General features: G+C 43.1%; 1 protein-coding gene across 1 annotated transcript in view; it reads right to left on the bottom strand.

The window, feature by feature from the left end:
* ANK1 (ankyrin 1, erythrocytic) overlaps nucleotides 1-21,029 on the bottom strand; it is a 111,745-nt gene extending 90,716 nt beyond the window's left edge. Inside the window, exons 1-2 of the mRNA XM_006859985.1 lie at nucleotides 20,979-21,029; nucleotides 13,839-13,940 (exon numbers count right to left, since the gene is read on the bottom strand). Coding sequence (XP_006860047.1) covers nucleotides 13,839-13,940; nucleotides 20,979-21,029 — 153 coding nt within the window. The remainder of the gene's footprint in view (nucleotides 1-13,838; nucleotides 13,941-20,978) is intronic.
* Nucleotides 21,030-27,195: the final 6,166 nt, after the last annotated feature.

Raw genomic sequence — 27,195 nt, 5'->3', positions numbered from 1 at the left:
TTTTTAGTTATTTTAATTTTTGTTATTTTTCTCAAGAATACACACAACAGAACATACACCAATGCCAAAAAATTGTACATGTACAATTCAATGAAATTGATCTATGGGGTTTTCAATGGCTGGTTTTTCAGGAGTAGATCACCACACCTTTCTTCCAGGGATCTTTGGCTGGACTCAAACCTCTAACCTTTTGATTGGCAGCTGAACACATGAACTGTTCACACCACTCAGGGACTCCAATAATAAAATATGTAATCTTTAATCATTAGTGATGAGAATCTTAACACCCAGGCATTTTCATTTAGCTAGTCTACAGCCATTTGGAGTTGTGGTGTGGTGCTGTGGGTTAATGCATGGGACTGCAAAGTCTGTTGGAAGCTCAAGGTCAGTGGTTTAAACTCTCACCAGTCACTCCTCAGAAGCCCTATACAGGGTCGCTATGGGTCGGAACTGACTCGTGGGCACTTAATAACAACAACAACAATAACTACTCCTGGTGTGGTGCTGTAGGATCAGCACTGGATTGCGAACCACAAGGTCAGCAGTTCAAACCTACCAGCTGCTCCTCAGAAACCCTATATAGGGTCACTATGAGTTGGGAGGCACCAAATCAACAGCACTTAACAACAGCAACCATGTGCTTATAGGAGTGCCTGCACGATGCAAATGGTAAGTGCTCAACAACTACCTGAAAGGTTGGAGGTTTAAACACACCCAGAGGGCTCTTGGAAGACAGGTCTGATGATCTGCTTCTGAAAGGTCACAGCCTTAAAAATCATATGGTGCTGTTCTACTCAGCACACTTGGAGTCTCCATGAGTTGGAACTGATTCTACAGCAACAAACAACAACACTATGTGCAGGACAGTACCCTGGTACTGTGCACTGAACAAAACAAAGTCTTTTCCTCTCAATGTGCCTACATTTTGGTGGAGAAGATGAAAGTAAACATACACATCAATAGAAAGGAAGTTAGGTAGTGATAAATACTATGGATAATGGGTGGCTGGGATGGTCCAGAAACCTCTCTTCAGTCTTATGCCAGAGTTGTAGAGGACAATGCTTCTTTGTTAGAGTGAATTTTTCTCCTGTGGTCTTAGACTCAAGTACTTTCTTTCCTATCAGGAAGGCCAAGTCATCCAGCGCTTGTTAGTTATACAAGAATAGAAATAGTTGTTGTTAAATGCTGTTGTGACACTGTATAGGGTTTCCAAGGGGCAGTTGGTGGGCTTGAACCACTAACCTCACAGTTAGAAGTTCTGTGCTTGCTTAGTTTACAGCCATTTGGAGTTGTGGTGTGGTGCCACACAAGGACTCCTAAAATAATGAGTCTCTTTGCCCCTGGAGTTAAGTTTTGGTTACCAATGGAGCATCCATGTTGACTCAACAAATCCAGGAATTCAGGAGAACAGGGGTTCAGATTGTTTTCTTTTTCTGTGGCTAACTGGTAAATAATGAAATTCAATGAGCTCATCCCAGAAAGTATTTTTGTTTCATTGCTATGGCCCCTATACTAAAATACTCTGATTTGATATAAATGATCTAGCAGTAATTCTGGAAACTGAACACATGACGCTAATATTGTTCTGTGTATGGGCAATCATTTACTTAAATGACTGTTAGAACATCTACTATGTGACAGACCTTATACTGGGTGCTGTGGAGAAAATACAAATAAACAGTGATAGACTTTGCCTTCAGATGGTTTACAGTCTATTAGTAGTCCTGGTGTGGTGCTGTAGAATAAGCACTGGACTACTAGGTGCAAGGTTGGAGGCTGAAACCCATCAGCAACTCCTTGGAAGACCTACAAAAGGTTGCTATAAGTTGGAACCAACTCAACAAGCACTAGCAGCAAGGAGAGATAAGCAAGACATGCACAACATTACCATGATATACGATAGGAAGTGAATGAAATTACAAGAGAACTACAGATAAATTATAAAGTGAGAGTACTACAGATAAATTATAAAGGGATCACAATGGCTTTTGAACTAAGACTTGACTCCACCCCCGTATGACTGCTGTAGTGACAAAAAAAACCCTATAATCCAAAGTGATTAAGGGGCACCCGGCTGTCATGTGTGTGCTGAGCCTACCAGGGTCCAGGACAACAAATATTTCATGCCACCTCCACAGTTTATCTTTGATTCAAAGCCACCACTGGGTCTTGCCTGGTATGAGTTTATTTTGGTTCGAAAAGTTTTTGAAACCCATGCATACTTTTTTATAATATGCATTTTCCATGGATTTTCTGAAGACCTCTCATATAACCTGGAAAAGGAGTAATGATCACAATCACCAGAACCCAACAAACTCTGGTCAAAAACTTTGCATTTGGATATTGTACAATGAATAACTTACTCTAATAGCAGAAATAATTGTTAGAGGTGCTCCAGACAATAAGGCATCAACCTCCTAACCACTCTCCCTAATTCTGTTCATATGCCCAAGTCTGTTTTTCCCGTAACTGTCAGAGTGATCGTGTAAACCCCTACAGCAGATTGAGCATCTCTTGTTTAATAACCCCCAATGACTTTTTATCACTCTTGGATTTCACTCTGAAATCCTCAGCATGTCCTGCAAACCCTTCATGATTTAGCTCTGACCATTTCTCTTGCCTCCTTGCCTATCATCTTCCCTTCTGTCATTCTATTCCACTTGCTGTGCCTTAAAGAAACCAAGCTCACTCCTGTTTCAGGGCCTTTGCATATGTTTTTCCCACTTTCAGAGACGAAAATCCTATGTTTTTTCTCTTACTTCCTTTAGGTCTCGCAAAAGTCATTTCCCTTCTAAAATGAGTCCCTTTTCCTTGCTTTATTTTTGTCCATGGTATTTATCATGAATTAAAATTATATATATGTTTAGCTTCTTGGTTATTGTCTATCTATTTTTATCAGAATATATATAAATGCCTTTATGTTGAGTGCCTAGAACAGTACCTGGTACAAAGTAGGTATTCAATAAATGCAGGTGGAATGACTGCCAAAAAACACTCACTGCCATCAAGTCTATTCTGATTCGTGGTGGGGGTGGATGTGGGCCGTGGACTCAACCCCGACTCATAGTGACCCTGCATAGGGTTTCTGAGGCTGTAAATCTTTATGGGGGTAGAAAGCCTCATCTTTCTCCCATGGAACTGATGGTAGTTTCAAACTGCTGACCACGAGATTAGCAGCCTGACTCATAACCACTATGCTACCAGAGCTCCTTTCCTAGTGACCCTGTATAGGGTTTCTGAGGTTGTAAATCTTTACAGGAGCAGAGTCTCATCTTTCTCCCATAGAGCTCCTGGTGGGTTTAAACTGCTGACCTTGGGGTTAGCAATCCAGTGTTTATCCTACAGCGCCATACCAAGACTGTGTCTGAAGGATACATGTTGTTGTTAGGTGCCATAGAGTTGGTTCCAGATCATAGCAACCCCATGCACAACAGAATGAAATACTGTGCAGTCCTGAATCATCCTCACAATTGTTGTTACACCTGAGCCCATGTCTGGTGCTACTGTGCCAATCCATCTCCTTGGGAGTCTCCCTCTTTTTCGTTGACCCTCCACTATACCAAGCACGTTGCCCTTCTCCAGGGACTGGTCTGTACTTCTTCCAACATAGATCTGTTTGTTCTTCTAGCAGTTCATAGTACTTTTATTACTCTTCTCCTAAACCATAACTCAGATGCATTGTTGTTCTACGGCCTTCCTTATTCACTATCGAACTTTGACAAGCATATGATGCTATTGAAAATACCATGGCTTGGGTCAGGCACACTTTAGTTCTCAACCTATCTTTGCTCTCGAACACTTTAAAAAGGTCTTGTGTAGCAGATTTACCTAATGCAAAACGTCCTTTAATTTCTTTTTTTTCCCCTTTAAGTTTTTTTTGTAGATTGCATGTAAATTTACAGGACAGATCATCAACAAATCATACAACTTGTTTCATCACAAAGATAACATTCCCCTCCGCGTACCATCAGTTAACAGTATTTCTCTATATTCACTATTGTTTGTTGTTTAGTGCCGTCGAGTCGGTTCTGACCCATAGCGACCCTGTACAGGGTTTCCGAGGCTGTAAATCTTTACGGGAGCAGAACGCCTCATCTTTATAGCTCTTTTAAAAACAGAACAAAAAACACTCAGGTATATATAATAATTTACACCAACAAAGGGCACATTCTGCAAGTCTGCCTCCTGGCCGTCAGCTCTTAGTCTCTCTCTTCCCATGAACCTAGAGTCCTCTGCTGCTCCTTCTCTCCATATCTCCATCTCTGCCTCCATCTCTGGTGTCGCTGCTTCTCTGGATAAGGTCCTGCATTCTGCTTGTGCTCTTCTCCCTTGATGGTCCTTGGGTCCTTTGTTTCTGGATTGTAAGATTAACTCCTCCTCCATTTTTGTTACAAAATTTCTACCTTTACAATTGTGACAGTTGCAATTAGTCATGATAACAATTACTCACTATTGAATCATAGGAATCTTATCCCCATCCCTTTTAATCAGACCCATCTAGAAAAGATGACAACTATTCAGTGGGGACTCTTTCTCCCCTGCCCCCACACTCTTAAATTAAACTCCCTCTTGAAACCTTGTAAGCCAGTCACTTCGTGCCTTTATTGCCCCCTCATTTTAGGTTGCCAATGTCTAAGATGTCCATCCCTATCTACCCTGTGTACAGAAGGGATAGCATTGATACTTGATGTGAAGAGTCCTTCCCTCTCTGTTGGTATTTAGAGTTACTACCTCCTTGAGTATAGGTCAAATTCATCAAAATTTCCCTTGTTACCTTTATAAAAATTTTATCTATTTATTATTTTTGTAATCTTCCTCTAGTCAAGTTCTGATTATCAAGCCATCGAAGCTAGGTCAAATAGGTACTGTCTGCAAGTTTGGGTGTTCTTGTGTCTCTCCCCTCATTTCATATCAGCTGGGTTCTTCACTCTAAGCTCTAGCCTTCTGTGGCTATGTCCTTGTCCATGGCTCAGATGTCCCCAGGTCTCACCTCACTTTGGACCAACCAGCCCTTCTTCTTCTCTCTTTCATCTACAGGTCAGCGGGAGTCAATGGACCATGGTTGAACTCAGCCCATTTCTTCATTGCTGCCTTTTCCCCTCTTCCACTCACCAGTAGACCAATGTGGTCACCAGCAAGCTTACATGCCTGCTCATGTGTTCCCTTTGAGTTTCAGTCTTGTCCTGAAGGAACTTGATTACTTGCCTTGATGACTTCTCAGCGAACATCTTGCTTATTCTTGCAGTAGCCAGTCATGCTGCCATTTTTGTTTTGGGTTTTTCCTGATGATCCTTCTTTGAAGATGCATCTTGTGACACTCCAGCTGTTCCAGGCTGGTCTGCTTGTCCTTTCTAATGGGAATGTCCCACCTCATAAGGTTCTGGATGGGACTCAGGATTCCACATAAGGTCCTATACTCTGCAAAGGCTCCACAAGAGGCCTGTTTCACTCAACAAGTTCTAGAGCTCCTTTTAGGTTTTCCAATCAGCTATAGGCTGAAGATGGGATTACAAGTTTTCTGTAATCATGTTTCCCGACATTACTTTAGATCCCACTAAAGTGTCTATTTTACAATAGTAGACAGTCAAGCATCTTAGTATTATTTCCCCTCATCAAACTATGTCTAGTTCCCTGTATCACAGATCCCTGTTGTTCCAAGGTTAAGCATGCACCACTATTTACCTCTGTCCCACTTAGTCCATGCAAATGTGTCTCAGTGTTTCCCTATCTACCTTGTTCTTCCCTTCCACCTACTCACCCTTCCTGTATTGCTTTCCCCAACACCCGTAACATGATGTGTCTGCCCTTACCCTGTACTCTACCATCATCTCCCTCCACCTCCCTCGAAATCCCCCACCCCAACCCCACCATTGTGGTTACCTTATATTCCATTAACTTTTCCCTCCATTTAAGACAGTCTATTTTATCCTGTAATCTACCTGACCTTCCCACCACCTAGATTTCTGTTCCTCTGTGTTTCCCTTCTTTCACATTATAATGGTTTTGATCATAGACTGATCTCCCAGATCCTCTAAATTTGTTCTTATAGTTTTATTCTGTTCTCAACTCTTCCATTTGTTGATTGAGTTCCAGGTGATGCTGTCACGTACATTAATCTCTGGTTGTTTTCTGTTCTTGTTGGTTCTCTTTCTACAGAACTCCCTTTAGGATGTTTTTCATCACAGGATTGGCTTTGGCAAAATCTCTTAACTTCTGTTTATCCTGGAATGTTTTGATTATACCATCATATTTGATTGACAGCTTTGCTGGCTAGAGGATTCTTGGTTGGCAGTATTTTTCTTTCAGGGTTTTATATATGTTTCCCCATTGCCTTCTTGCCTGCATGGTTTCTGTTGAGAAATCTGAGCTTAATATGATTTGCTTGACTTTGTATTTTACACTTCTCTTTTCCCTAGCTGTCTTCAGGATTTTGTCCTTATCTTTGATTTTGGAGAGCTTGATTATGATATGTCTTAGTGATTTTCTTTTAGGGTCTATCCTTCCTGGGATTCATTGAGCTTCTAGGATGCTTATCTTTTCACTTTTAAGGATGTTAGAGTAATTTTCTTCCAGAAATTCTTCAACTGTCTCATCTGTGGACTTGTGTGATTCTTCCTGTTCTGGAATGCTGACAATTTTTAAGTTATTCCTCTTCATGCTGTCCAACACGAATCTTAGACCTTCCTCATTTTTATATCCTTTTTTATGCTTGTTCTTCTATCTTAGTGGTATTGAGAGATTTCTCTTCCAGCTCACTAGTTTTGGCTTCCATCTGTTCAATTCTACTCCTTTGCCCTTTCAGTGTATTGTTCATTTCTGATATTATTAATCATTTGGACCTCTTTCTGTAGGTTTTGAATTGTTTCCAATGCTGTATCTGTCTTATTTGATTGTTCCTGTAGCACTTTCCCGACTTCTACCTTATTTTTCTTGACTCCATTGTAAAGTGTTTTGATACATTTTATAAACATTTTTCTGAATTCCTTCTCAGGCATTTCCAAAGCCGGCCCATCTTCCAGTATGGAGTATAGGTCTACCTCCAACTCATTTGTCTCAGTCACTTTATCTCGTTTCTGGACATGTGCTGATATGGTCATCTGTTTCTGTTTTGGGGGCATATTCAATGGTTAGCTATAGCCTTAATACTTAGATGGTTGTATATTTTGGTATTTTTTATGCTTTCTGATTGCCTCCAGGTAGATATGATCAGGAGAAGGGCTTCCCTTTTCACTCTTCCTGAGAAATTTCAAGATGCAACTGTTGGTCATTATGACGTAGCTCAGGATTTTATTTTTGGCCTGTTTCCTTTTTAGTCTGCCTGTCGTGCTCCACAACCCCCATTCAGGCCTTTTTCCTAGTGATAAACAGTTCAGGGCTGGCTGTGGCTGTTTTGCACTGCCATTTGGTTTTAAGTGGAAACTGTCCCTTTAAGTTTTTTGGAAATCTGTGTACATGTGTAATAGAATCCTCCGAGGGAGGAGGTGGGGTGTCCACTCAGTCAGGCACCCTCTCTAATCACCAGAATGAAGGTGTGCAGACAGCAAGAGGCCAGTAAATAGATACGAAAAAAAGAATGTCCACATCTTTATCTCTGTGGTTCTGCCAGGTGTCCGTGGCTGCTCTGATCCTTCCCCAGTTTGGTCTTGTCCAAGATGGCAGCTCAGGGATCAGTTGAGTGCTTTGAATTAGAAAGTAATGGGTTTCTTGCTTCTGCTATAAATTCCACTGGCTGTAAGCCTTTCAACTTTCTAAATATTCCTTTATATGTGGTTCAGAGTTCTGGCACCATCCCCTAAGCCTGCTTGGTCTGGTATTCTGTGTTGTTGCTGATGGAGCTTCTCACTGTGCTTCTACCCAATCTGCCATCTTGTTTGTTCTCCCGTCTTTTGATTTATTGATGGCTCCTTCCATGAGTTTTGATTATGGATCCAAGCAAAATGAAGCCTTTGACAACTTCAATCTTTTCTCCATTTATCATGATGCTATTTATTGGTCCAGTGGTGAAGATTTCTGTTTCTTTTACATTTAGGTGCAACCCATACTGAAGTCTGTGGTCCTTGATTTTCATTAGTAAATATTTTAAATTCTCTTCGATTCTAAAAAGCATGGTAGTATCATCTGCATACAGCAGGTTGTTAATGAGTTTTCCTCCAATCCTGGTGACCACTGTTGTCATTGTTGTAAAGTGCCATCAACTCAGTTCTGACTCATAGTGACCATGTGTAGCATTTCCAAGGAGCAGCTGGTGCATTAGAACCACTTAATTTATGGTTCACAGTCCAGTGCTGATCCTACAGCACCACACCAGGAGTCTTGATGGATACTGTTGTGCCATGGAGTTGGTTCCAACTCATAGCGACCCTGCGTAGGGCTTCTGGAGCTATAATCTTTATGGGAGCAGAACTAACAGGTATTGTAGTCAATATGCCCCTCATCCCTGATTTTACCAGCAAACCAACTTTCAACTTCCTCAAATGCTGAGTGACTTCCAAATATCTATCATTGGGTCAAACCTCTTATCTTAGTTCCAGGCTCAGATATCACCTGGATTCCTCAAAGACACCTGAACATGATCTCTACACAGCCCAGATCTTGTTTCCTCACCCCTTGTTTCTATACAGTGAGGCCACTCCTGATGTTCCTTGTCTCAGTGACTGGTACCACCACTGATCTGCTGCAAAATTCTGATATCCAAGGCTCATTTTTTTCTGTTTTAACATTTTATTGTGAACTGGGTGAAGATTTACAGAGCACATCAATTTTCCATTTAACAATTTATATACATTTTGTTTCATGTAATTGATTGCAATTCCCATAATGTAACATCACTCATCCCATTTCCTTCCTATATGTTTCCTGTTGTCATTCTTCATTCTTTCCTAACTCTTCTTGCTTTCTGAACTTTGCCCTTGGGCAAATGCTGCCTTTTTGATTTTCAATAGTTGCTTGTCATAAGAAGTACTTAACTTCCTTCTTGTTACTGTTCCCCTTACAAACCTGTCTATTGTTTGGCTGAAAATTGAGCCACGAGGGTGAGTTCATTTCCAGGCATGAAGGGTGACCGAGAGCTACAGGCTCAGGGGCTTCTCCAGTGTCTATCTGTCCAGAAAAGCCTGGTCTTCTGAGAGCCATTCTTGAAGTCTCCATCTCTCCCTTCCACCATCCAAGTCATCCTCACAGACATGACTCTTACCAACATTTCTCTCCAGGACTGTTGGAATAGTCTCTTAACTGTTTCTGCATACCTATCTCTGCTTCCTCCTGGTTTTTTCTCTAGTAGCTAGTGCGATCCTTGAAAGCATAACTCTGATACTGTCACTCCTGTGCATGAATCCATACTTAACATCTTCTATTGTTAGAAGAAAGGTTGAAGCTTTAATATGGCTGACACTCAAAAAAGCAGAGTGGACATTCAGTCAGAATGCCTTTCCACAGCTATTCAGATTCTTAAAATGCTGAAATTCTCCATTCCTCTTGGTCAACAGCCATTGTCTCATTATCTCAAGTGTCCCCCACTTCTGCTGCCCTGGCCAATCTGTCCCCTCCCCCAGGCTTTCTTTCCTTAACCCAGTGAATAGGGCTAAGTGTGATGAAGCAGGTACTAGCACACACATGTTCATCACACACAGCTCTGCCTTGTGGCACATGTTCCAGTTGTTGAATGTAAGGTCCAGTACCAGCCTAGCTTCACCTCTCCCTACTCCTCTGACCCGTCTGGCCCACTGACCTTCCTTCAGGTCTCCATGTCTTGGCCTGTCTTAGAGACTTTACTCAGGCTGTCCTTTCTGACTGGAATGTTCTTGCCTTCCATCACCTCATTGACCCCTACTTTTCTTTAGTTATGATCCCTGGGTGGCACAAGTGGTTTTCACTTGGCTACTAACCTAATGATTGGCAGTTTGAACCCACCCAGGCAGCACTGTGAAAGAAAGGCCTGGAAATCTGCTTCTGTAAAGGTTGTTGTTGTTTTTAAGTGCCATCACGTTGACCCTGGAATCCTGGTGTGGCACTGTGGGTTAATGTGCTGGACTGCAAAGTTGGTTTGAATTGCAAGGTCGGTGGTTCAAGCTCACCAGCTGCTCCTTGGAAACCCAATACAGGGTTGCTATGGGTCGGAACCGACTCAATAGCACTTAACAACAACAAGTTGACCCAGTATAGACCTCCTGGTATGGTGATGCAGGATTAGCACTGAACTGTGAACCACAAGGTTGGTGAATCAAACCCACCAGCTGCTCCTTGAAAATCCTGTACAGGGTCACTATGAGTCGAAATTGACTTGATGGTACTTAACAACTTAACAACAAAAACAACCTAGGGTTTCGAGGCTGTAAATCTTTATCTCAAGGATTGGCTAGTGGTCTTGAACTGGAAACTTTGTGGTTCACAGTTCAGGGCTTATCCTACAGAGTTACCACGCTCCCAATGTAAAGATTCTTGTTTGGTGCCATCAAGTCAGTTTTGATTTATAGTTACCCTATGAACAACAGACCAACAGTCAAGAAAACCCTGTAGAATCCTTCTACTCTGTCACATATGGGGTTACCATGAGATGGAACTGCCTGAATATTAGTGGGTTTGTTTCTTTGTTTTTCAGTTTGATTTTTCTTTAGCTCAATTATCTTTCCTCATGAAACCTTCTCTGAACCCAATTCTAGGTCATGTATTCGCATAAAGTTCTTTTGCTTTTCCTTCATGGTTTCTAACATAGTCTGTTTTCACTAGCTCTCACTGCCACAAGAAACCAATTCAGAGAAAATAAAGACTATGGTGTTATTCTATCTCTGAAGTCCATTAGTCCAGATCCACAGGGAAGAGGTTCATGATGGCGCTAGATCCCTGGGCTGGGAGCTTCAACAATGCCTGATTAAATTCAAGAATCAGGCACTCCTGCAGACAGAATGGTACACACATGTGTATGCGTGTCTTCTTTTCTATAAGCATAATGATAATTGTAGTAATAAATACCGACCAAAACCAAACGCACTATTATCAAGTCAATTTTGACTTGTAGCAACCCTGTATAGAATTTCCAAGTCTATAAATCTTTATGTGGACAGGATGCCTCATCTTTCTCCTGCAAAGCAGCTGATGGGCTTGAACTACCTACAGCACCACTAGGGCTCCTTAGAATAAATAGTGTTGTTAGGTACCACTGAGTCAGTTCTGACTCATAGTGACCCTGCAGTGTAGGATTTCCAAAACTGTAAATCTTTATGGAGTAAGAAAGCCTCATCTTTCTTTTACAGAGCGGCTGGTGGATTTGAACCACTGACATTGCATTAAGTAGTCCAGAGCCTACCCTACAGCACCACCAGGCTCCTTATAATAAATATTGGTAGAACACAATTTACGTAATACAGAAACTGCCCCTGAATATTCAGGTGTCTCTTATATATGCCAAGCGTTCCTCTTTCCACGCTACTTAGAATAATTATTTCTTATATGGCTAGCAGCATATATTCCTTCTACAAAGCATACTTCTGAAAGTGTGTTACTTATATAAGGTTCAACATTTGCTATATTACCACCATTATAGTCTACAAATTCAAAAGATTCAAACTAGAAGCCAATTCTCAAGCCATAAGCCCAGGACAAGAACTTGTTTTTATCTCCTCTAAACAACTAATGTGTGTTTTAAAGAGAAGAATGCTTCACTTACCATTATAAGGCTATTTTAAAGAAAATGCACTAATGTGTTTAATGAGGGTATAAGCTCAGCTACTGCGGTCTTCTTCATCCCTTTGCTTTGCACTCTCCCCTCAAAAGCAAAATCAAACCAAACAAACCACCCTGTAAAACCAGAAGGAGAGTCAGGCAATGCTGACAAGCTCCTTTCCGGACAGACTGTGTACAGCTTCCTCTCACCGTGGAGGTCAGATCTGTAAGACAGATGGAGGAGGCCCAGAATTTGAGGAGCTGGGGAGGGGATGGGTATAGTACATCAGAAAGAAGGGGACTTTGCATATAGCAAATGCTTTCCTTCATTCTCCCTCTGAAATTGTTTTCCTTGCTTGCAGCCTTTTCTTCTGTGAAAGGAGGAGGTTAGCCTTGGCCAGGACTTCAGTCTCAAGTCTTTGATGGGAACCTCCCTTCTGTCTCTAGCAGGATGTAGAGCTACTTGTCATTGGCATCATGCCAATGGAAACAGTGTCAATAAAGTGCAAATGATCCTTGGTACCTACTGCTCTCTGAGCCCAAAATGAACAAAGGAGGTGCTCTGAGGAGAGAAGGCAGAGGGACAAGCCAGATACACCCAAACCTCTGGACTCACGAAAATGAGACCAATCAGGAAAAAGGCATTCCATGGGTATCATCAAAACCTTCCAATTTCACACAGAAAATGAGCAGTGGCTCAAGTCTTATGAACGCTTAGTTGTCCCCATTTCTGCTCAATTGATTCCTTTGAGATCTGGAATCTTAACCCTTGGAAGGCTTCGGAAGACTTAACACTCCCCAGCAAAGGAGCTGCACTGCGGAGAAGCAGTCCTCTGTGTTTCTCTAGCCACAACACCGAACAAAGAAATCTCCAGAACTCTAATCTCTCTGCTTCCAGGGACACATTCCCACAGGCTGCTGGGAGAGTGGAGAGAGCAATCCCCCTCACCTACTGGAGATGGGGTCTGGGATTGGGGCGCTTCTTAAAACCATCCAGAGTCCCCTCTTCTGGGCCAGTCTAATTGCAGGAATCTCACCCCATTCCCACATTTTGCTCTGTGTCTTCCCAGGAAAGGAAATGAATTCAGGGTGTCAAACTGGCTAGCCAAAAACTAATACATATGTTTGCTAAGAATCACAACAAATGTTCCCAAGTCCATGTATGTGGGTGCTGCTGTGTTAGGGTAAAAGAAGGGGAGACTTGCTGTCCGCCCCACCCTGATCTAGTTGGCATACTTGAGTCAAATCCACACAGATTCATTCCCCCCGTGAATTCCCTTCCCATGGTGTCTGGATTCATATCGCACTCCTATTTCTGTTTTCGATCACACCCTCCACTCACCCCATGCTCTCTGAACTTTTAGCTGTGAATTTAATACCACCAGAAGACCAACTGAATCCAAGTGGTCTTGGTAGAGATGGCTAGTGGTATTTTGCATTTTCAGCAGAGAAGGGTAGGGAAGAGAGGTTGAAAGGAGACAACCCAAGGAAAATGTCACCTGTGTTCTTCGAATCTGCCCCTGGCGGCTTTGGAAAATTCATCCTACCCACAAACCGACATCATAATCCTGTTCTCGTTCTAGAGTGTGATTTCCTTTCTATTCAGGTAATTCCTAGACTGCTTAGTCAAAAACTTGACTCTTTGTTCTCCAACCCATCCTGAATATACTCCATTTTCATACCAGCCTGTCCCCAAGCCAAGGACCTGTAGCGTAGCACCAGAAACTGCAAATACAAGGCTGTTTAAGTCAGATTCCCCTTCCTCAGCACACCGACAGAACAAGACTTCAGTTACCTGTTTCCTTCCCAGCCCTGGCTTAGCCTCCACAAACCTGTTGTTGGACAAAGGATACTGATTGTCACCACTGACAAACACCCTCAAAGGCGCCTTCCTTCTGCCCTGTTCACTTTGAAAGGCCATATTATCTCTGACAGCTGCAGGGACCAACTGCAGCTTCTAAGAGAAGCCACCACAGGGAAGCCACACTTTGCAGGAGTCAACCCTTCTCAGTGGGAGCCCATATCAGCAGGGATGGAAACACCAAGGTTGGGGCCTTTACTAGGCAGAAGCCCCTGGGGGGTTTTTGAGGCCACTGGGAAAAGGTTAATAAAGGCCATTTTAAAGCCCTCAGGTACAAGTTACTCTTCAGAAACACCATGTCTGTCTCCATCCCACTTACCTGGTTACAGGTGTTAATATCTACTCCATTCCGCAGGTGATCCAAAGCTTTGTCTAGGTTACCTGATCTGGCTGCCCTCAGAAAGCTGGTAGCAGCATCGGCCTGTGAGGAAAAACAATGAATTGTGAGTGTCCTCCTGTGTTCACAGCCCCATTCTTCCATTCAAGCCACAGACTTGCAAAGGACAAAGGCCAAGTTAGCAGTCACTGTGCCCTCCCATTTTTGTGGCTGTGGCCACAATATACCCAGAGTAGTATGGGTACCCTAGAACTCCTGGTTGGACTGCCCTTGATTCCACAATGTAAGACTGCCCCAGAGGCCAAGACTCCCTTCCTTGTCATTAGATACAAGACCCACTTGGGAAATCTATGGTCTCGTCTCAAGATCTTTAACTTAATCACAAGTGCAAAGACCTTTCTCCAAAAATGATAAGATTCACAGGAATGAACAAAACGAAGAGAAGACAGAGAGAAAGAGAGAGAGCAATGTGAAGATGAAGGCAGAGATTGGAATTATGTAGCCATAAATCAAAGAAGCCAGCAACCACCAGAAGGTGGAAGAGACAAAGAACAAATTCTGCCTTTGAGCCTCCAGAAAGAGCGTGGTCCTGTAGGTACCTTAGTTTTGGACTTGTAGTCTCCAGAATGGTGAGAGAATAAGTTTCCTGTTTTAAGCCACCAAGTTTGTGGTCACTTGTTATGGCAGCTATAGGAAACTAATTATGAACATTCTTACATACAGAAGACTTAACATGTACAGCCAACATCTCAAACCATATATCTACCATTCAACTCCCAAAGATTCTGACCTGGGTTTCTGTAGTGCATTCGTCAGTATTATGACCCTCAAGTCTATCTTCAGCTAAGTGTCCTATTTCCTCCACACTCCATGCTATCCTACCCTTCATCCTGCCTCACCACCTCAGGCTTCTAATACTTCTCTAGAAGCACCGCCTTAGTTCTCTAGTTCCACCCTTGCCTTGTTGATCTTCCTAAAACCCTTATTTCATGCCAACCCTCCTCTACTCCACGACCTACACAGCCCTCCTATTAAACTAGTTGACATTCTAGCTCTGCAGCTGCCTGCTCATGACTTACCCAATTCAGATCTCACTTCCCCTTAACGTGGCAGGAAGGCCCTAAATTCTCACCTTCTTTGTGCCCCATGGATTCCCATATTCTGTCTACCTCCAGCATGTTGCCTCATTATCTCCTGGGACCTGAAGTCCACCACACTCTTGATGGCCAATTCCAATCTGCCCTTTCTTCAAGGTCTGAGTCATCTCCTGTCTCCTCCACCATGCTGTCCAGGTACTCAACATTTCCTCCGACAACAATTCCACCTTAAGGTAACCCCACATATGCCAGAGTGGAACTGTGCTCCACAGGCTTTTCAATATCTGATTTTCCAGAAGTAGATCTGCTGACCTTTTCTTCCAAGGTACTTCCGGGTGGATTCCAGATGCCCAACTTTTGTTTAGCAGCTGAATGAGTTGACAGTTTGCACAACCCAGGGAGGCAGCACAAATGGTTAAGTACTCAACTGCCATCTGAAAAGTTGGTGATTCTAACCACCTTGGAGCCACTTGGAAGGCAGACCTGGCGATCTGCTGCGTCTCAAAGGTCACAGCCTTGGAAACTCTATGAGCACTTCTCTGTACACGTAGGGTTGCCATGAGTCAGAAACTCACTAGATGGTAGCTAACAACAACAAAATCCTAGGAACCATTGAACAGGATCTTGGGTTTTAAAATACTCGTACATGTTTCGCTAGTTATTTAATATATGAAATTCCTACCTCCCGAGTCAAATTGCTCCTTAGGGTAAGAATAAAATCTCTTTGAATCCTTCAAAGCATTAGGTGTCTGCTAGGCCAAGGCCTCCCTTGGCCTAAAGCAAGTGGTTCCCAAATTCCTCAGCAAGGCATTTGTGGTTGTGGTGGAAGAAATATTTTAGAAATGAGAATCAGTCAGTTGGTTCCCCATTTCCTGGATTCCCAGAGAAATCAAACTCAAGGTTTAGTCTATCAGAAAAATGACTATTGGAGCCTAGTGATTCAGAAAGTCTGTCTGGATTCAACTGTTAGGAAAAACACTGTATTATTTCCCAAGAATGAGAGTGTTAAAGAACCATTTCTCCCACTAATTAACTATCTTTTGTAGCACAATAATAGGACTCAGGATGAAAACCTGAGAATGGGAGGATAAAAATAGATGCAATATCAACTAATGACACTGTTTGACTGCTCAGCGCACTGACTCGAGGAAGTGAAGCGGAATCTGTCGCTAGACAGAGGTGCAGACAAACAGGGGAAGGGCAGCACCATCTGGACTAGAGGGAGATAACGAGGAGAGTAGGGGCGCATGGTGGCTTTGTAGGATAAGCACTGGACTGCCAACCACAAGGTTGGCGAGATTCAAGCCTACCCGCCGCTCTGGGAGAAAGATGAGGCTTTCTGCTCCTGCAGAAACCCTAGACAAGGTCACTATGACTGTCAGAACTGACTTGACAATACTTAACAGCAACAACCAGTCACTGGAACCAAGAGACTCACAGACATTGTATCTTTTCATCCTCATCACAACCTGTGGAGTAGGCAGGTAGAATTATTATCCCTCTTTCACAGGTGATTACACTGAGATTTGGAGTGGTTGGTACCTTGCCCAAGTCTCACAGATGTTTCACAGAGACTCAATCCAGGTCAGCCTGACTAAAGTCTATGACTTTCTACTGACCTTGACCCCCATGGTACATTCTTAGTCATTTCAAACCTGAGGGTGTCCAGGTATCCCTAACAGACAGGTAGGGGCTGGGTGGGATTACATGCCTTTGCAGTCTAGGCATAGACTACAGTAAATCTATGGCAGACAAAAGGATCTTGGCAGCTCCCCGCAGTTCCTGGTTCTGACCCTGGGTTCTGTGTTAAGGTCAAAACCGGTCTCTAGAAAGGAATCCTCTAATCCCAGTCCTTCCTTTCACTGATGATAAATCTGAAGCCCAGGGGGGTACAGTGACTGGCTTTATCACCCATTGGGGTTGAGTCAATTCTATCTCACAGTGATAGTATGAGTAGAACTGCCTCCATAGGTTTTCCTAGAGAGTCCTGGTGTGGTGCTGGAGGATACGCAGTGGACTGCAAGGTTGATTTGAACTGCAAAGTTAGTGGTTCAAACTCACCAGTTGCTCCTCAGAGACCCTATACGGGGTCACTGTGAGTCAGATCTGACTCAATGGCACTTAACAACAACAGTTTTTATGTGGGAATCCTGGTGTTGCATTGTAGGATAAGCAAGGTCAGTTTGAACCACAAGATTAGAGGTTCAAACTCACAAGTTGCTCCTCAGAAACCCTATACAGGGTCACTACGAGTCTAAACTGACTTGACAGCATACAACCATCACCAATTTTTATGTCAGCAGATCACCAGGTCTTTTCTCCCACAGAACCTCTGGGTGGATTTGAACCACTGACTTTTCTGAAAGCAGCTAAGTACAGGGCTCCTTCTGTAGAGATGACAGTTTTGGAAAGCCTATGAGGCAGTTGTACTCTATTCTATGGGTCACTTTGAGTTGGAATCAACTTGAAGGTACTCTTTATAGAAGCAGATTGCTTATGGTCACACATGAAATTCAGCTGCTAAGACTTAGTCAATTTTTCTTTTTAGTCTTCTCTAGGCATGGAGTGAGTATTCAGGGCATAACTGTGATCCTCAGGGGATCTTAGAGTTGAATTGTAGATAATGGCATCACTCTCACTGGCTACTGTACATCACTCAGTTTCATTCTATAATGTATTTACTGAGGTCCTATTTCAAGTTCAGCATCCTGCTAAGGCAAAGGGAGAGAGAATAAAAAATCAGATTACAGGTCCCTGCCCTCATGACTTGAAAAAATTAAGTGACAGAGTTATAAAAGGCTACTGCATCTGCTGATCCATTCAAAAAGGATTCGCAGAATACTCTTGGGTGCCTGGTAATATTTAAGCAAATAGCTCTAGTTAGACATGAAACCTAGGCTCACCATTTTAGTCTTCCAAATTCGACTGCCTATCAATCTAATTCAATTATCTCCAACTCCAACCTGTCCTAGGTGCAATCTCCTTGTGCATCTGGGAGCAGGTTGTGTAATTCAATAGGGCATAGATTGAGTTTTTAAAATATCCAAATTTTTTCCATTTAAAATGTATTTAGCTGAGTAAATCCTAACTAAAACTATTTCTGGGCTGTAGTGAATTGGTGTCCCACCTATCACCTGCTGGGGCAGCCTAAGAGAAGCATTTCTGGAGAGGAGACTAGACCCAGTTGCTGTCTGGTTAGTTCTAACTCACGGTCACCCTGTGTGTATCACAGTACAACTGTGCTCCATAGAGTTCTTAATGATTGACTTTAAAAAGTATACTACCAGACCTTTCTTCCAAGGAATCTCTGGATGGACTCAAACCACCCAAATGTTCATTAGTAGCCGAGTGTGCTAATTATTGTTGTTGTTGTTATGTGCCGTCGAGTCGGTTCCGACCCATAGCGATCCTGTACAGGGTTTCCGAGGGTGTAAGTCTTTACGGGAGCAGAACGCCTCATCTTTCTCCCGCGGAGCCGCTGGTAGTTTCGAACCGCTGACCTTAAGGTTCGCAGCCCGATTTGTAACCACTACCCTACCAGAGCTCCTGCTAATTATTGTTAGGTGCTGTCAAGTCAGTTCTGACCCATAACAACCATGTGTCCAACAGAAGGAAACACTGCCAGGTCCTGTGGCATCCTCACAATTAGTGTTATGTTTGAGCCCACTGCTGCTGCCACAGTGCCAATCCATCTTGTTGAGAGGAGGCTAAGAAAAACAAACTAAACAAACCCACTGAGACTGATTCATAGCGACCCTATATAGGGTTTCTGAGTCTGTAAGTCTTTACAGGAGCAGACAGCTTCATCTTTATCCTATGGAGCCAACAGTGGCCTTGAGCCACCAATACCTGTACCACAGCACCACTAGGATTCCTTTGAGAGGAAGCTGTTTGTGGTGGTAGCTGTGTGGCATCAAGTATGACTCATAGAGTTTCTGAGGCTATAAATCTTTATGGAAGCAGAAAGCCTTATCTTTCTCCTATGGATTGGCTTGTGGATTCGAACTGCTGACATTGTGGTTAACAGTCCAACTTGAAACCCACTACACCGCCAGAACTACTTTGAGAGGAAGTTACTATTGTTGTTAAGTGCCACTGAGTCAGTTTCAACTCATAGCAATTCTGTATGGGGTTTCTGAGGAATGGTTGGTGGTTATGAACCTTGCAGTTAGCAGTTCAGTGCTTATCCTACAGTGCCACACCAGGACTCCTAAGAGGAGGCTAGAAGAAGCTAAAAGGTGGAACACTGGTTAAAGTGCTCAATCACTAACCAAAAGATCGATGGTTCAAACCCACCAGCCTACTCCAAGAGAGAAAGATTTACAGCTTTGGAAACCTTGCAAGGTCTTTCTACTCTGCTCTATGAGTTGGGATTTTTATTGTGTTTTGTTTTACCAACAGTCTAGTTCCAGGGCCTGTGCTCTACTGCTCATAGGACAAGCATTTTCTAGCGTCCATAAGATTCCTCTCAAGCTCAGCTCTGGCTCTAGGAAGCTTTCCACCTGCCCACAGAGGCTGTGTCTACTTCAACCCTCAAAGTTCAGGAGGAAGTAAGTGAAAGGAATGGAATTCTTCCTGGGACTCACAGTCTCATAAGGGCTACTCTGAAAGGAAGGTGAACCCGGGTTACCTGAGACACACAGACTATTATTAAACTTGCACTTCCTGAGTGGGGTGATATTAACACAGCAATAAATAAGTAGCCCAGGGGGCTCCAATGTCCTGGGAGAGAGAAGCCGGAAGCACACTGTTAAATGCCAGCATGCCTGTAACACATGAGCAGTGAAGCCTTCTAACACACCAGAGGCCAGGCAAAGCTTAGTTTCAGATTAGGTAAGAGAACCCCAGGGCTTCTAAGCATCTGCTTTGGGGGCCTGCAGTGGCCTGAGTTTTCTCCAGGACAAATCATAACCTACTTTCTAAGGTATTTAATGCAGATGGTCAATCTAAAATAATGAGTGGAAAATGAGTTTTTGACATTAACAGAAATGAGGCAACATCTCTTTTCCAAGGAGCCTTGTTTGGGCAAAATACAGTTTGGTTTAACAAAGTCAGTCAGGTTCTGTATCCCTTCCTACAGGTACTGCAGCTGAGACAGGAGACTAAGGTAGGCAGGTGGCATTCTGGATGTGGAGCTATCTGCTCCATCGTGGAGGGTACCTCCAAATGTGAGAGCATGCCACCAGGGTATTCCTCATCCATCTCAGGTCTAGGCAGAAAGAGCAATCAGCTCAGCCAGCATATTTGTGACCCTTGCCTGATCCCATACATTACAGAGGAACTACCACTGAGTGTTTGTCCATGAAGGTGCTTTCATTTGTGTTTCCAGAGAGTTACGTTGTTACAGTTTTACAAACTGTCTCAAAGAGCCCCAGACTAGCACTGACAAAGATGATATGAACAAATTCAAGGTATTATTGAGGAAGAAGGGTAGAACAAGACTGTGTAGGAAGAAGGAGTCCTTAGTTCTGTTTTAATCTCCCAATAGGACTTCAGGGCGTTGAGGAAATCACTGTCAAGTCCCTTTGCTTTCTGCATCCTTGTTGTGAAGGCTGGGTGATGCAGTGATGTGTGGAAAGCCCAGGATGGACCCTGATGTTGGAAAGATCTGGGTGTGAATCCCTCACCGGCAATTGTACAACTTCCTAAACCTCAATTTCCCCATTGCTAAAATGGGAATAACACACACCTCTAGGGTGGTTGTGGGGACTGAAGCAGGCTACGCTATGAGGGCAGAACCCAACTTCCCCGGCACCCATACATCCCCTCTCGGCCCCATTTATTTCCCAATACCTCTGGGCCTCCGAGCCATTCGTGTTTTTAAGGCTTAGGGGTCAGGCGTGCGGCAGCCAAGACTGGGCATCCCAGAGAATCCCTGCGAGGGCAACCCGGCGCAACCCACAGAAAAATCCGCTCGGCAGTACTTTCCTCCTGGGGTCAGGGGACACGGCCTTGCGCGCCCCCACCCCGAGTGCCCCTCGTAAACCTCCGTGGCTAAACCGCACTCCCTCAGGTGCCGCCTCACCCAGGCGGCTCCGCGCTCCGCCGCAGCCACAGGTCGGTTGGTCCCCAGCATCAGCCCCTCCGCGGCGGCAGCTTCTGGGCCAAAGGAATTTTCCTCTGGATCCTGCTAGAAGCCTCGGCGGCCGGCGTGAGGCAGCAGAAGGGCAGCCCCGGCGCGCGTCCCCGCACCCGCCCGGGAAAGTTGGCGCCTGGAGGAGCCGGGCGGCGATCGGCAGAGATGGGGGCCCGCGGCGCTGGGAGAGTGGCCGGGGAGTGCGAGGGGCGCCTGGGACAGAGCGGCCTCACCAGGTCGGGTACTCACAGCAGGGTCTGGACCGGACCTGCCCTGTTGCGCTGCCATGATCCGGCGCTCGCGCTGAAATCCGAGCCCGGCGCCCTCTCCTCCTCCCCCGTTATCTGCTCGGTGGCGCGGGGAGCGCCAGCAAGTTCCACGGCATCTGGCTAAAAATACAGGCTCCCTCCGCTCGACTCCGCGCGCCCGAGACCCTGCGCTCGCTCGCCAACCGCTAATGGGATTTCTTCATTTTCTCTCCATTATTATGTCAGATGGGAAAGTTAATGCGAAGCAATCTCCAGAGAGAAAGCACCTGCTGCCAAGCCAAGTGGAGGGGGTGCGTAGCGGGTGCGGGCGGGGGTGCCGTCCGAGCTGCAGGTGCCGGCCGGCCCGGGGCGCAGGGCAAGCGTCCTGCCGATGCAGACGGGAAGCAGACACGTCCAATGGAGGTGAGGAGCTCCAAGCTGCATGGCGCTCCTGCCCTGCCTCCTGCCACCCCGACTGTCCTAGTGAATGGGCCCCGAAGTCTGCAAAGATGGCTAGGGTGAGCTCAGCAAAGTCTATTTATGCCCCATAACCAATTTGCATGTTTTGAGCTCTTACATCGTGTCCTAAGATACCAGCTAATCAGCCTATTCTAGATTCTGCCAGAGAGCCCATGACGCGAAATGCAGCTGCGGAGCAGGATACGGGTCTGTTAGATCTGTTACTACCGTCTCCCTCCTTCCTCAAATCTGAAGATGTTAATGAATTGCCAACAAAGACTGTGGTCCGTGGAGGCAGAACAACCAGATTTCTGGGACATCTTCGCTTTTTAGTGAGGTCATTTCAGGGGCAGATGTCAAAAGTATGAATGTCGGTAGTTGGCAAAATCGGGGGTGGGGAAATGCAACAACAAAGATTGCTCAGAGCAGACGCAACTGAGTGAAATGATCAGCTAAACAACGACGACACTTAACGCCCCCCCTGACATTATTGTTCAAATCGTGGATGTTTTACATCATGAGTCCAGAATACCTATGGTGTCTTCAAATAACAGCCTAGATGAAATTCCTAATATTCTTTCCCTGGCCCTTTATTCTAAATACACTGAAAACTATAAAATGCTGTGAAACTAATGCATTGAGCTCCTATTTAGGTAACACTGTGGGATAAAGCACTGGACTTCAAAGTCCGTTTGAACCACTAGTTTGTCAGTTCAAACTCACCAGCCACTCCTCGGAAGCCCTATACAGGGTTGCTATGAGTTGGAACTGACTTTGTGGCACTTTAACAACAACAACATATACATTACTTCATTTAATGCCTACTGCCACCTTGTAAGGTGTTATTGTCGTTAAGTGCTGCTGAGTTGGTCCCAATTATAGTGAATCTCTATACAACAGAGCAGTACATTGCCCAGTCTTGTGCCATCTTAACAATCATCGCTATGTTTGAATGTTGCAGCCACTGTTTCAATACATCTTATTGAGAGTCTTCCTCTTTTTAACAGACCCTCTACTTTACCAAACATGATGTCCTTCTCCAAGGACTATTTCCTCCTGATAAACTGTCTAAAGTGTGTGAGGTGAATTGGCTTCATCCTCTCTTATAAAGAGAATTCTGGCTGTACATCTATTGAAACAGATTTGCTCATTTTGGCAATCCCTAATATATTTAATATCCTTTGTCAACACCATAATTCAAATGCATAAACATTTCTGTGGTCTTTCTTATTCATTGTCCAGTTTTGGTATGCAAATGAGATAACTGAGAATGTCATGGCTTGGATCAGGCATACCTTAGTCCTCAAACTGACATCTCTTCTCTTTAATACACTTCAAATATCTTTTGTAGCATTTTACCAATATTGCTTCCATGGGCATTGATTGCGGATCCAAGTAAAATGAAATCCTTGACAGTTTCAGTATTTTTTCCATTTATCATGATGCTGCTTATGGGTCCAACTGTGAGGGATTTTGCTTTCTCTATATATTGAGTTGTAATCCGTACTGAAGGCTGTATTCTTTGATCTTCATCGGTGAATGCTTCAAGTTCTGTTTGCTTTCAGCAAGCAAAGTTATGTCATCTGCATATAATCCAGCCTCTCAGATTATTTGCTTAGCATACAGACTGAATAAGTATGGTGAAAGGTACAATACTAACACACATCTTTCCTGATCGTAAACCATGCAGTACTTCCTTGTTGTGTTCGAATGACTATTTAGTGGTCTATGTACAGGCTCCATGTGAGCACACATAAGTGTTTTGGGATTTCCATTCTTTGTAATGTTATTCATAGTTTATTATGTGGCAGGAGCCATAATAATTAAGGAATTAAAATGAAGAAATTGAGACATATTAATCGAGGAATTGAAATAAAGAAATGAGACATGGGGAAACCTGCGCATGAAGAATTCATTGTTTTAGCAAAGCAATAATGGAGTATTTTCCTTGGATAGCAGAGCTACAAGGAAGAAATATTCTATGCACAGGCCCCTAGTTAATTTTTCTCTTGTTGAATCATTCTCTGATTTATTCATGATTTTATTAGTATCCCTTTACTTTAGATTTTGACTCTCCTACACTTTAGTATATTTTTATTAAAAATTAGAAGCCATATATTAGCTACATTTTATTCTACCATAGGTAATTTTAATACTTATATTAACAATGTTCTGAAGACTGCTAGGAGACAGGATTTGTCAATTGAATTACTACCAGTTTAGGCTTAGTGATTATAAACATTCTTCCTTGTAGCCTTAGTTTAAGGCAATAAAAAATCCCTAAAAGCAACTAGGCCATAAATAAGGGCTGTGGGTACAAGAATTCCTAAAAACAATTAGACTATAGATAAGGGCTATGAGAATCTACAGTTACATAAATAAGATGTCTGATCAGTAAAATAGGGAAGTTGTTTTTCATAGCCTCAGTTTTTTAAATGTTCTGATAGGTGATGTTTTTGTAGGCTATAAACAGATAGTGTATGGAAGAAGTTAATGGAGAGTTAATTGCACCTAACAACTAAAATTAACAAGACTTAACAGACAAAGGTTAAGAAACATATGTGAAGATTAACTTGTTTCTCAGAGAAAAGAATAGATTTACATAGGAACAAATGTTTAACTAAAAGGTTTCAAGGCACCAGAATGTCTCCTATGCCTTGAGATAATGTCTCTTTGCTGTAAATTCTCATCTTTGTTGTAAATCTAAGGGTCGTAAACCATGAAGAATGTGCCCCAGAATAGATTGTATTTTGAGACCATTGATTACTATGAAAGCAATGTTTTTTGTAATGGTATATAAGGGGGTTGTAAGATAGAATGAAAAAAGTAATGTAGAGAAGGAGGGAGTAATGTAGAGAAGGAAAAAGAATAGAGGAAGTAGTGGAGAGAAGGAAAAAGTAGAGGAAAAGAGAATGTGGTTGAATGGAGTAGAGAATGTAGTGGAGAATGGGGGTAAAGAGTGAAAGGGAGTAGTGTGAAGACGGAAGGAGAAGAAGGATAATAAAGCATGTAAGATAGAATAAGTAAGTAGAGGTGGGTAGAGGAGAAGAAGAAGGAATAAGAGAAAGGATAAAGCACGTAAAAAGAAGCAGAAAAAGAGATGAGCAGGAGAGCAAGGGAGTAAAGAATGAGCAGGACAGTAAAGAATGAGAGAAGAATAAAGCATGTAATAAGAAGATTTTGAATTCATCATGACTTATCAACTATGTGTAATTCTTTCCGCTGACGCACGCATCAACCTTCGGGAAACCCTGGAATAAATTTGCCGGGGCTGGCTCTCGGCAATTATGATCCACCTAGTCCAATGTCTTTGCATAGCCAATAAAACATAGATAGGCATCTTTCTGATATTTTCTGCTTTCACCTAGGATCCATCTGACATCAGCAATGATATTCCTCAGTCCATGCCCTCTTCTGAATCCAGCTTAAATTTCTGCCAGTTACCTGTTGATATATTGCTGCAACTGTTTTTGAATTATCTACAGTCAAATTGTACTTGCATGTGATAGTCATAATATTGCATGATAAGTTTTGCATTGTTTGATCACCTTTCTTTAGATTGGGCACAAATGTGGATTTCTTCTAGTCAGTTGGCCAGGTTGTTGTCTTCCAAATTTCTTGGCACAGATGAGTGAATGCTTCCAGCACCTCACCCATTTGTTGTGAGTAGGTAATGATACTACAGTTGTTAAGTGCTGTCAAGTCAGATGACTCATAGTAACCTTGTGTAGGGTTTTCAAGGAGCAGCTGGTGAGACTGAGCCACCAACCTCATTGTTTAAACTGACCTAGCAGTCCAGTGCTTTATCCCTCAGAACCAAATCAGGAATACGGATGAAAAACTGAGCCCCAGAGATCAAAGTCATCACTAGTGACTTTTTGATCCAACTGACCCAAAGTCTTTCCATCAACAGCACTGGTAAGATTCCTGACTAAAAAAGTGTTCAGTGCCAAAAAGAGATATAGGATGCTACGGAAGGTTAGGAAAAGCTTTCCTAGTGTTTTCCCAAGGAAGGTGCTCTTCAAACCCATGTCAGTAATTAGAGGAAAGACCCAAATAAGTGGGCCAAATATAGTCAAGAGAATATGTCAGGATGTTACCAAATAAATTCATCTGAAGTGTAGTAACATAACTAACTCTTCACCATGTGAAAGAAAATAAAAACACAACTGCTGTTTGAAGATGGCAACATCAGAATTGTCTAGGCCTAAGAACCTGAACCTTAAGGAGCTCTGGTAGCGTAGTGGTTACGAATCGGGCTGCGAACCGCAAGGTCAGCAGTTCGAAACTACCAACTGTTCCACGCGAGAAAGATGAGGATTTCTTCTCCCGTAAAGATTTCCAGCCTCAGAAACCTTGTACAGGGTCGCTATGAGTCGGAACTGACTCCACGGCACATAACAACAAGAACCTGAACCTCACTGAAAGATGAAGCCTCCAGACAGGTAACCTATGAATGGCAGATTGAAAATGCTACAAGGCTCTACCAAATGTAAGTTATCTCTGAAGCTTCTCTTCTCCCCAGGCACAGAGTTTTAAAACATGGGTCATCCTTACAGGTCTCTTGCCTGGTGCCTCTTAAAACTGCCTTCCAGATTTGCTGGAATCCTCTACCCAGAGAGCTTCAATTAATAAATTATGGTTACTGGAAAAGCTCTGATCATAGCCCAGTGGAATACCTCAGGGGATTCTAAAGCATTGTTCTAACATTAATATTTAGAGAAAACACTCTACTCAAATGGAAGCTGGATAATATGTATAACACTTTCATAAACACTAATACGATTGACTCACACAATGAACCAGAGGACTAATTTTTAACAGTTGAATTGAGGTATAATTGACATACTATAAACTGCATATTTAAGATGTACAATTTGGCAAGCTTTGGCATATGTATAACCCTATGACCCCATCACCACAATCAAGATAATGAGTATAGCAGTCAATCACTTCCTAAAGTTTCCTGTGTTCCTTGGTAATCCTTTCTTCGGATTAGCTCATCCATATTTTCAACAATCCTTGGTATGGTCAGCTTCAATTTAGACAATCTAATACAACCAACCTTAGAGTTAGCTGTCCAGTGCTTATCCTACAACACCACATCAGGATTCCCAATAAGTGGGTAGTACTATCTCATTGTGATTTTAATTCGCATTTGATGCAGAAGGCATCATAAGATGATGGAAGGAATAAACAGTCACTATAACAGAAAGAATTGATCATTGTTCAACCATTTCAAGAGGTAGCATATAATCAAGAACCAATGGTACTGAAGGAAGAAGTCCAAACTGCACTGAAGGCATTGGCAAAAAAGAAGTCTCCAGGAACTGATGGAGTACAAATTAAAATCTTTCAACAAACTGATGCAGAACTGGAGACTATTCTTCTCCAACAGAACAGCTCAAAAGCATCAATTCTCTACTGACTTTCCTTATTCATTGTCAAAATTTCATATC

Source organism: Chrysochloris asiatica, unplaced genomic scaffold (assembly GCF_000296735.1).
Source record: "Chrysochloris asiatica unplaced genomic scaffold, ChrAsi1.0 scaffold00035, whole genome shotgun sequence".
NCBI classification, from domain to species: Eukaryota; Metazoa; Chordata; class Mammalia; order Afrosoricida; family Chrysochloridae; genus Chrysochloris; species Chrysochloris asiatica.
The sequence above is the reverse complement of the archived record's forward strand: the minus strand, read 5'-3'. Positions and strand labels throughout refer to the sequence as shown.